Raw genomic sequence first — 11,400 nt, forward strand, 5'->3', positions numbered from 1 at the left:
TGCCGTTGTTTTTACAGGAATAGTGAAAAACACAAAAATGGATAGCTCACCAATGTTAGATAACTAACTTTGATCCTGACAGTTATACACTGCATACAGTAAGTACTGCTCATGGGGACCTTGTAGCTAAAACTGCAATGCTGTTAATGGTGATTCATCAGTGAAATAATGAAAAAACACACCAAGCCAAGCCAAAACGTACAGTCATGTCTGGGACAAAATTTTATTTCTTGAGGCAGCGATTGGGGGAGTGATGATTATTTATTTATGTATTGTATTGAAAGAAAGTATCTATGGTTTTTGGTCAGAAATTGGGGAGGGTACTGCATTTTTTGCAATTAAAGTTTGATTTCCCATAAGCCATACATAGTATGCAATTCTCTGTCACACTGCATCTCCCATTACTGGTACCACATCACTTGTTCTCTGGCTTAACGCTGGATTTTGGTTATTCAAAGTACTGAAACTGATGGGTAGAAATGTGACATTCAAAAATGTTGAAGAAAAAGGTTTGAATAAGGGTAAATGTGCCAGAAAAAAAGAGTTAAACCCCAAATACGCTTTATTGTAGACGCTTTACTTGATTATGTTTGGATGTGCCAGAGAAGGGGTTTGCTCTCTACCAAACCTTAATGTCTTCCATTAAAATCATTATCAAATGGAAACTTTATGGTCTTATTTAATGTATTTTCTTTGTGACCTGTTTTAACTTAAAGTGTTTTGGTCCTTAAATTACAAAGCATTTCTATATTTTTCAAACCTTCAAAATATATGTAATTTCAATAATAAAAATGCATAAAAATAATGTGCCCTCCATAATGTTTGGGACAAAGACAAATTTTCTTGATTTGGCTCTCTACTCAACATTTTTACATTTGTAATAAAACAATTAAAATGCAGGTTCTTATCTTTTTCCTAAAGGGTGTTTATATACATTTTGGTTTCACCATGTAGAAATTACAGCACTACCATTACAATTTCAGTGCACCATAATATCTGAGACAAATAGGTTCACGGGTGTTCCTAATTAGCTAGGTGTGTTTAATTGCTTCCTTTGTGTAGGTTTAACTGACCTTTCAGTATCTAGTCTTAACATTAGGTTCTTGACTCCCTTTGGAGTCTGTTATTGACATTTGTCAGCATGTGGACCAGAGTTGCGCCAAAGAAAGAGCAGTCAGTAAACAAATATTCAGAAACACTGGCAAAACCTTAGGCTTGCCAAAATCAATAGTTTGGATCATAATTAAGAAGAGAGCACTAGTGAGCTCAGTAATCTGAAAGGACGTGGTAGGCCCAGGGAGATGTCTTCTGTTATTGATGAAATAATTCTCACCATAATGGAAAAAATAAAAAAAACTCCAAACATCCGTCCAACAGATCAGAAACACTCTTCAGGAGGCAGGCATGGATGTGGCAGTGACCACTGTCTGTAGAAAGACTACATGAACAAAACTACAGAGTCTACACTGCAAGATATGGTGTCAGCTCTGCACATGCAGCTCGATCTGTCTCCTGCCTGATCCACACCATGCAGGCTCAGCACTGCTGCATTTTCAGACTATAACCCCCCCCCCCCCCCCCCCCCCCCCAATGGTTAATTAACGAAAATAATAATGATGATCAACTAATTGTTCCGTGTCTAGAACACTTTCCTAATAAATGTGTACTAATCGCCGACTGTACTGTTCATGAAACACTGGATGCTAATGGGGAAGGGAGGGGGGGGGGCATGTTGGTTTGTAAACATGCATGAGTACTTGTTACACATAGTTTTAATTGGTGCTTCATGGGTGTCACCCTGTATAATTAGCTCCCATGACCCCCTCTAAAGTAAGTTCAATAAAGGGGGCTTTTCCAGTCATAGACACAGATGCTTCCTGTGAGGACCAACTTCGATGAGGCACTCTGTTAAAACGAGCAGCCTCACAGATCCCTCTGAGAGAAAGTTCCAGCTCAGACGAGCAGGCAAGATGAGAGCTCGAGGAGCTAACGGAACGACTGGGCAAACGCAAAGTAAGTGTTACTAACAACACTTTAATTGGCTGGGTATTAGAATTGTTTATATTCCTAAATTTTAAACAAAAAAAACAACTGGGGGAGATATGTGGGCTATCATATCTGTTGAGGTTGTTATTGTTCTTCTTCTCCTTCTTCTTCTTCTTCTCCCTCTACTTCTTCTTCTTATTATTATTATTATTATTATTTAAATTATTATTTATTTTGGGGCAAGTTTCATGGTTGCAAAAGACCTGCATTGTTTTGCTAGGATTATTAGACTTCTTATTATTATTCTTCCGGTTCTTGCTACACTCTGCATTCTATTAGTCTTCCTTACATCCTTCCAGAATTTATACTATTATTTTTTAAATATTTTGTGTCATTTACAGAATTATTTTTAAAACTTGGTTAACTTTACTTTTCAGATGCCAATCAACAGCTGGACTACAACCAAAGCCACATCCAACAGTTCCTCATTGCTGGGGGAGAGCTGGGGCTCAAACACTTCTACCCAGAGCTCGCTGTTCTCCTCCTGGTGGTCTACCTTCTAGTGCTCATTAGTAATTTTATGGTTTTCTTTGCGGTGGTGCTGGAGACCAAACTGCACACACCCATGTACATTTTCCTCAGTAGTCTCTCGTTAACAGATATCATCATCACAACCAGCGTTCTCCCCAAGATGATATCGGTGTGCCTACTGAATGACATTGCCATTTCTTTCTCCGGCTGCTTCTTGCAGCAGATCACCTATTCAACATTTCAGGTTACTGAGGGCATTTTGCTTCTTTTAATGTGCTATGACCGCTATGTGGCAATTTGCAATCCTCTACGCTACAATGATATCATCAGTCCCCGGATGTGTGTTCTACTCTCAGTCTTTGCTTGCATTGTTGGATTTTTAATGATGATTCCACTTACAATGTACACATCAAGGTTACCTTATTGTGGGAACCACCTCATGTTCTGGTTTTGTGATTTCCCTCCAGTAATCGCACTGTCCTGTTCGGACACAACAATCCTGCTGTTCACAGCGCTAGGGGTTGCTTTACTAGTAATTGCGGTTCCAGGATCTGTCATTATTTATACATACAGTAAAATTATTTTCGCAGTTTTAAAAATGTCTTCTGTAGACGGCCGTAAAAAGGCCTTCTCCACCTGCTCCTCACATCTCAGTATTGTAATCCTGTTCTACTTCGCACATCTTTGTGTCTATATAAGTTCCTCGGTAAAAAATGTTCATCCAAATGTTCTCATCTTGATCTCAATCTTAAACTGTTTACTGATTCCATTTGCGAACCCCATCATTTACAGCTTGAGAAATAAAGTGTTAAAGACCGCCATTCTAAAACATTTCCACATCAATGAGGTTTTCATAAGTTTCTCTCGTTTACGTCCCCAGTAAATGTTTTTGTCAGTCTTATGTATATCAGTTTATGCTGTGACACATATAGGCCCTTTGTTTTCAGCATCTCACTCATTTTTTGTGAATAATCTAAAGACTTGGCAAAGAAATATATTTTCTGGCACATTATCCAACATTGGTGACCTTAATAATATAAAGCTTTACACAGTCATTGCAAAAGCCATGTTCATTTTTATCACCATTCAGTAGTGTTTTCAGCTACACATGTACCATTGTTATTATCCATCCATCCATCTATCCATCCATCCATTATCTATACCCGCTTATCCTGGGCAGGGTTGTGGTGGGTGCTGGAGCCTATCCCAGCGTACATTGGGGCGAGAGGCAGGAATACACACTGGCCAAGCCTCCAATCTATCGCAGGGCACACACAACATTCACTCATCATTCACTCACACACTCATAACTATGGGCAATTTAGAGTCTCCAATTAGCCTAACCTGCATATCTTTGGACTGTGGGAGGAAACCGGAGTACCCGGAGGAAACCCACGCGGACACGGGGAGAACATGCAAACTCCACACAGAAAGGCCCCAAGCCGAAATTCGAACCCACAACCTTCTTGCTATGAGGCGACAGTGCTACCCACTGCACCCCCATGCCGCCCATTGTTATTATTATTATTATTATTATTATTATTATTATTATTATTATAATTATTATTATTAATATTATTATTATTATTATTATTATTATTATTATTATTATTATTAGTTGTTGTTGTTGTTGTTTTTGCTGCTGCCGTTGTTTTTACAGGAATAGTGAAAAACACAAAAATGGATAGCTCACCAATGTTACATAACTAACTTTGATCCTGACAGTTATACACTACATACAGTAAGTACTGCTCACGGGGAGCTTGTAGCTAAAACTGCAATGCTGTTAATGGTGATTCATCAGTGAAATAATGAAAAAACACACCAAGCCAAGCCAAAACTTATAGTCATGTCTGGGACTAAATTTTATTTCTTGAGGCAGCGATTGGGTGAGTGATGATTATTTATTTATGTATTGCATTGAAAGAAAGTATCTATGGTTTTTGGTCAGAAAATGGGGAGGGTACTGCAATTTTTGCAATTAAAGTTTGATTTCCCATAAGCCATACACAGTATGCAATTCTCTGTCACACTGCATCTCCCATTACTGGTACCACATTGCTTGTTCTCTGGCTTAACGCTAGATTTTGGTTATTCAAAGTCCTGAAACTGATGGGTAGAAATGGGACATTCAAAAATGTTGAAGAAAAAGGTTTGAATAAGGGTAAATGTGCCAGAAAAAAGGAGTTAATCCCCAAATATGCTTTATTGTAGACGCTTTACTTGATTATGTTTGGATGTGCCAGAGAAGGGGTTTGCTCTCTACCAAACCTTAATGTCTTCCATTAAAATCATTATCAAATGGTAACTTTACGGTCTTATTTAATGTATTTTCTTTGTGACCTGTTTTAACTTAAAGTGTTTTGGTCCTTAAATTACAAAGCATTTCTATATTTTTCAAACCAACAAAATACATGTAATTTCAATAATAAAAATGCATAAAAACAATGTGCCCTCCATAATGTTTGGGACAAAGACATATTTTCTTGATTTGGCTCTCTACTCAACATTTTTACATTTGTAATAAAACAATTAAAATGCAGGTTCTTATCTTTTTCCTAAAGGGTATTTATATACATTTTGGATTCACTGTGTAGAAATTACAGCACTACCACTAACATTTCAGGGCACGATAAAGTCTGAGACAAATAGCTTCACAGGTGTTCCTAATCAGTTAGGTGCGTTCAGCTGCTTCCTGAGTGTATGTATAAATGACCTTTCAGTATCTTGTCTCAACTTCAGGCTGTTGACTCCCTTTGGAGTCTGTTATTGGCATTTGTCAGCATGTGGACCAGAGTTGTGCCAAAGAAAAAGCAGTCAGTAAACAAATATTCAGACACATTGACCAAACCTTAGGCTTGCCAAAATTAATAGTTTGGATCATAATTAAGAAGAAAGAGAGTACTAGTGAGCTCAGTAATCTGAAAGGGCGTGGTAGACCCAGGGAGATGTCTTCTGTTATTGACGAAATAATTCTCACCATAATGGAAAAAATAAAAAACCTCCAAACACCTGTTCAACAGATCAGAAACACTCTTCAGGAGGCAGGCGTGGATGTGGCAGTGACCACTGTCTGTAGAAAGACTACATGAACAAAACTACAGAGTCTACACTGCAAGATATGGTGTCAGCTCTGCACATGCAGCTCGATCTGTCTCCTGCCTGATCCACACCATGCAGGCTCAGCACTGCTGCACTTTCAGACTATAACCCCCCCTCCCCCCCCCCCATTGTTTAATCAACCAAAATAATAATGATGTTCATCTAATTGTTCAGTGTCTAGAGCACTTTCCTAATAAATGTGTACAAATCCCTGACTGTACTGTTCATGAAACACTGGATGCTAATGGGGAGGGGAGGGGGGGGGGGCATGTTGGTTTGTAAACATGCATGAGTACTTGTTACACATAGTTTTAATTGGTGCTTCGTGGCTGTCACCCTGTATAATTAGCTCCCATGACCCCCTCTAAAGTAAGTTCAATAAAGGGGGCTTTTCCAGTCATAGACACAGATGCTTCCTGTGAGGACCGACTTCGATGAGGAACTCTGTTAAAAAGAGCAGCCTCACAGAAGCCTCGAAGAGAAAGTTGCAGGTCAGACGAGCAGGCAAGATGAGAGCACGTGGAGCTAACGGAACGACCGAGCAAACGCAAAGTAAGTGTTACTAACAACACTTTAATTGGCTGGGTATTAGAATTGATTATGTTTCTAAATTTTAAACAAAAAAAAAAAAACTGGGGGAGATATGTGGGCTATCATATCTATTGTGGTTGTTATTGTTCTTCTTCTCCTTCTTCTTCTTCTTCTTCTTATTATTATTATTATTATTATTATTTAAATTATTATTATTTTGGGGCAAGCTCCATGGTTGCAAAAGACCTGCATTGTTTTGCTAGGATTATTAGTCTTCTTATTATTATTCTTCCGGTTCTTGCTACACTCTGCATTCTATTAGTCTTCCTTACATCCTTCCAGAATTTATACTCTTATTTTTTAAATATTTTGTGTCATTTACAGAATTCTTTTTAAAACTTGGTTAACTTTACTTTTCAGATGCCAATCAACAGCTGGACTACAACCAAAGCCACATCCAACAGTTCCTCATTGCTGGGGGAGAGCTAGGGCTCAAACACTTCTACACAGAGCTCTCTGTTCTCCTCCTGGTGGTCTACATTCTAGTGCTCATCGGTAATTTTATGGTTTTCTTTGCGGTGGTGCTGGAGACCAAACTGCACACACCCATGTACATTTTCCTCAGCAGTCTCTCTCTAACAGATATCATCATCACAACCAGCGTTCTCCCCAAGATGATATCGGTGTGCCTACTGAATGATATTGCCATTTCTTTCTCCGGCTGCTTCTTGCAGCAGATCACCTATTTGACATTTCAGGTTACTGAGTGCATTTTGCTTCTTTTAATGTGCTATGACCGCTATGTAGCAATTTGCAATCCTCTACGCTACAATGATATCATCAGTCCCTGGATGTGTGTTCTACTATCAGTCTTTGCTTGCATTGCCGGATTTTTAATGATGATTCCACTTACAATGTACGCATCAAGGTTACCTTATTGTGGGACCCGCCTCATGTTCTGGTTTTGTGATTTCCCTCCAGTTATCGCACTGTCCTGTTTGGACACAACAATCATGCTGTTCACAGCTCTAGGGGTTGCTTTACTAGTAATTATGGTTTCAGGATCTGTCATTATTTGGACATACAGTAAAATAATTTTCGCAGTTTTAAAAATTTCTTCTGTAGATGGGCGTAAAAAGGCCTTCTCCACCTGCTCCTCGCATCTCAGTATTGTAGTCCTGTTCTACTTCGCACATCTTTGTGTTTATATAAGTTCCACGGTAAAAAATGTTCATCCGAATGTTCTCATCTTAATCTCCATCATGAACTGTTTACTGACTCCATTTGCGAACCCCATCATTTACAGCTTGAGAAATAAAGAGTTAAAGACCGCCATTCTAAAACATTTCCACATCAATGAGGTTTTCATAAGTTTCTCTCGTTTACGTCCCCAGTAAATGTTTTTGTCAGTCTTATGTATCTCAGTTTATGCTGTGACACATATAGGCCCTTTGTTTTGAGCATCTCACCATTTTTTGTGAATAATCTAGGGACTTGGCAAAGAAATATATTTTCTGGCACATTATCCAACATTGGTGACCTTAATAATATAAAGCTTTACACAGTCATTGCAAAAGCCATGTTCATTTTTATCACCATTCAGCAGTGTTTTCAGCTACACATGTACCATTGTTATTATCCATCCATCCATCCATCCATCCATCCATTATCTATACCTGCTTGTCCTGGGCAGGGTTGTGGTGGGTGTGTCATGGTTCTGTGTTTTCCTGTCTGTGTTTCCGTTGTTGGGCCGCCAGATGGCGGCACTTCTGTTTTGTGTCCTGCTCCCCCCTGTTAATTGTATTATTGTTGTCTCGTTATTCTATCATTGTTCCCACCTGTGTCTTGTTATCCCCTCCTTTTCTGGGTTGATTGTTTTTTTAGTTCACCTGTGTCTTGTTACCCTCTGTCTATTTAAGTTCTTTGTTCCCTTGACTCGGGTGCTGGTTCCTTGTGTTTGTTTGACTTACATGTATCTGCCTGCCTGTGCTTTGACCTGCTTGTGTGTGTGACTGTGTTTCTGCCTGTGTGTTTCTGCCTGTTAGTTCCTGCCTGGTTTCTGTCCTACCTGTGTTCTGCTCTGTGTGTGTTTTGAATTTTGAGTTTTCTGTTGTGTGTTTTCTGGTAGTGCCCTCCGTGGCCTTTTGGTTTCCTGTTTTTTTTTTTTGTCCCCTGTCATGTAAGTAAAGTCTTTGTTAATTTTCCCTTTCTGAGTTTGTGTTTTTTTTTCCCTCTGCGTTTGGGTCCCCCCTACCCGTTACATGACAGGGTGCTGGAGCCTATCCCAGCATACATTGGGGCGAGAGGCAGGAATACACCCTGGCCAGGCCTCCAATCTATCGCAGGGCACACACAACATTCACTCAGTGCTACCCACTGCACCCCCATGCCGCCCATTGTTGTTATTATTATTATTATTATTATTATTATTATTAGTTGTTGTTGTTGTTGTTGTTGTTTTTGCTGCTGCTGTTGTTCCTACAGGTATAGTGAAAAACACAAAAATGGATAGTTCACCAATGTTAGATAACTAACTTTGATCCTGACAGTTATACACTGCATACAGTAAGTACTGCTCATGGGGACCTTGTAGCTAAAACTGCAATGCTGTTAATGGTGATTCATCAGTGAAATAATGAAAAAAACATACCAAGCCAAGCCAAAACTTACAGTCATGTCTGGGACTAAATTTTATTTCTTGAGGCAGCGATTGGGGGAGTGATGATTATTTATTTATGTATTGTATTGAAAGAAAGTATCTATGGTTTTTGGTCATAAATTGGGGAGGGTACTGCATTTATTGCAATTAAAGTTTGATTTCCCATAAGCCATACATAGTATGCAAATCTCTGTCACACTGCATCTCCCATTACTGGTACCACATCACTTGTTCTCTGGTTTAACACTGGATTTTGGTTATTCAAAGTACTGAAACTGATGGGTAGAAATGGGACATTCAAAAATGTTGAAGAAAAAGGTTTGAATAAGGGTAAATGTGCCAGAAAAAAGGAGTTAAACCCCAAATATGCTTCTTTGTACATGCTTTACATAATTATGTTTGGATGTGCCAGAGAAGGGGTTTGCTCTCTACCAAACCTTAATGTCTTCCATTAAAATCATTATCAAATGGTAACTTTACGGTCTTATTTAATGTATTTTCTTTGTGACCTGTTTTAACTTAAAGTGTTTTGGTCCATAAATTACAAAGCATTTCTATATTTTTCAAACCTTCAAAATATATGTAATTTCAATAATAAAAATGCATTAAAATAATGTGCCCTCCATAATGTTTGGGATAAAGACATATTTTCTTGATTTGGCTCTCTACTCAACATTTTTACATTTGTAATAAAACAATTAAAATGCAGGTTCTTATCTTTTTCCTAAAGGGTGTTTATATCCATTTTGGTTTCACCATGTAGAAATTACAGCACTACCATTACAATTTCAGTGCACCATAATATCTGAGACAAATTGGTTCACGGGTGTTCCTAATTAGCTAGGTGTGTTTAATTGCTTCCTTTGTGTAGGTTTAACTGACCTTTCAGTATCTAGTTTTGACATTAGGTTCTTGACTCCCTTTGGAGTCTGTTATTGGCATTTGTCAGCATGTGGACCAGAGTTGTGCCAAAGAAAGAGCAGTCAGTAAAAAAATAGTCAGACACACTGACCAAACCTTAGGCTTGCCAAAATCAATAGTTTGGATCATAATTAAGAAGAGAGCACTAGTGAGCTCAGTAATCTGAAAGGGCATGGTAGGCCCAGGGAGATGTCTTCTGTTATTGATGAAATAATTCTCACCGTAATGGACAAAAATAAGAACCTCCAAACATTACATTACATTACATTATAGGCATTTAGCTGACGCTCTTATCCAGAGCGACTTACAACAGTGTAACCAAAACTCAGGATCAAGTCCACTTAAGTCCATTGAACAACATGCAGATAAAAAGCCTTTACTATGATGCATACATTAAGGAGAAACAAGATAGTCTGAACCAAAAAATTTTTTTTTTTTTTTAAGTTATGGGAGGGGGTTTAGGGAAGAGGAGAGAGGTACACAGAGAAGAGGTGCGTCTTGAGTTTCCGTTTGAAGGTGCTCAGACACTCTGCTGTTCTGACCTCCACTGGAAGATCGTTCCACCATCGTGGGGCCAGAACTGCAAAGAGTCGAGACCTTGTTGCTGCTCGTGTTGGGGGAGGAATCAGCCGCCCTGTAGTAGCCGATCGGAGCGATCTGGCCGGCTTGTAGGGTCTGATCATCTTCTGCAGATAACCAGGAGCTGACCCCTTGACTGCTTGGAAAGCAAGCACCAGTGTCTTAAACCGGATGCGAGCTTGCACTGGTAGCCAGTGGAGGGAGATGAGGAGGGGAGTGACGTGGGAGTCACGAGGGAGGTTGTAAACCAGACGTGCTGCTGCATTCTGGATGAGCTGAAGGGGTCTGGTGGCTGATGCTGGGAGGCCAGCCAGGAGGGAGTTGCAGTAGTCCAGACGTGACAGTATCATGGCCTGGACCAGGAGCTGTGTGGAATAATTGGTGAGGAGTGGTCTTATTCTGCGGATATTGTACAGGATGAACCTGCACGACCGGGTGGTTGCCGCGATATTCTCAGAGAGTGACAGCCTGTTGTCGAGCACAACTCCAAGATTTCGGGCACTCTGTGAAGGGTGTAGGGGAGTGTCTCCTAAAGAAATGGGCAGATGAGAAGTGGGAGAGGTAAGAGAAGGAATATGGAGAAGTTCCGTTTTGCTTGTGTTGAGCTTGAGCTGGTGTTTGGTCATCCAGCTCTGGATGTCACTCAGGCAGGCGGATATGCGATCGGAGATCTGAGTGTCTGTGGGAGAGAAAGAGTAGAAAAGTTGAATATCATCTGCATAGAGATGATATGACATGCCATGGGCGGCAATAACAGGGCCAAGGGACCTAGTATACAGAGAAAAGAGGAGGGGACCAAGGACAGAGCCCTGAGGGACCCCAGTTGTGAGGGGACGAGGAGCTGATACTGCACCGGCCCAGGCAACCTGGAAGGAGCGGCCGGAGAGATAGGACGCAATCCAGTTGAGGGCTGGTCCGCAAATTCCCAATTCTGTCAGGGAAGACAGAAGTGTAGGATGGTCAACGGTGTCGAAGGCAGCTGAGAGGTCAAGAAGAATTAGGACAGATGAACGGGATGCTGCGTGTGCTGCGTGGAGAGACTCAGTGACGGAGAGCAGGGCAGTCTCCGTCGAGTGACCGGGTCTGAAACC

General features: G+C 40.2%; 2 protein-coding genes across 2 annotated transcripts; both read left to right on the forward strand.

The window, feature by feature from the left end:
• The first annotated feature begins 1,885 nt into the window (after positions 1-1,885).
• Positions 1,886-3,400, forward strand: LOC118209164 (olfactory receptor 6K3-like). The gene is made up of 2 exons (XM_035384324.1): positions 1,886-2,013; positions 2,424-3,400. The coding sequence occupies exons 1-2, from the start codon at positions 1,896-1,898 to the stop codon at positions 3,398-3,400; spliced, it is 1,095 nt and encodes a 364-aa protein (XP_035240215.1). The 5' UTR covers positions 1,886-1,895.
• Positions 3,401-5,996: 2,596 nt separating this feature from the next.
• Positions 5,997-7,819, forward strand: LOC118209875 (olfactory receptor 6N1-like). Its single transcript, XM_035385590.1, has 2 exons — positions 5,997-6,171; positions 6,571-7,819. The coding sequence occupies exons 1-2, from the start codon at positions 6,054-6,056 to the stop codon at positions 7,545-7,547; spliced, it is 1,095 nt and encodes a 364-aa protein (XP_035241481.1). The 5' UTR covers positions 5,997-6,053; the 3' UTR covers positions 7,548-7,819.
• The last annotated feature ends 3,581 nt before the right edge of the window (positions 7,820-11,400 follow it).

Source organism: Anguilla anguilla, chromosome 12 (genome assembly GCF_013347855.1).
Source record: "Anguilla anguilla isolate fAngAng1 chromosome 12, fAngAng1.pri, whole genome shotgun sequence".
NCBI classification, from domain to species: domain Eukaryota; kingdom Metazoa; phylum Chordata; class Actinopteri; order Anguilliformes; family Anguillidae; genus Anguilla; species Anguilla anguilla.

What these genes read in the sequence shown, in the direction of transcription:
- LOC118209164 (XM_035384324.1), top strand. Translation starts at nt 1,896, where the DNA reads ATGAGGCACTCTGTTAAAACGAGCAGCCTCACAGATCCCTCTGAGAGA. An exon ending in AACGACTGGGCAAACGCAAA is followed by an intron (nt 2,014 to 2,423) that starts GTAAGTGTTACT and finishes TTTACTTTTCAG; the next exon opens with ATGCCAATCAACAGCTGGAC.
- LOC118209875 (XM_035385590.1), top strand. Translation starts at nt 6,054, where the DNA reads ATGAGGAACTCTGTTAAAAAGAGCAGCCTCACAGAAGCCTCGAAGAGA. An exon ending in AACGACCGAGCAAACGCAAA is followed by an intron (nt 6,172 to 6,570) that starts GTAAGTGTTACT and finishes TTTACTTTTCAG; the next exon opens with ATGCCAATCAACAGCTGGAC.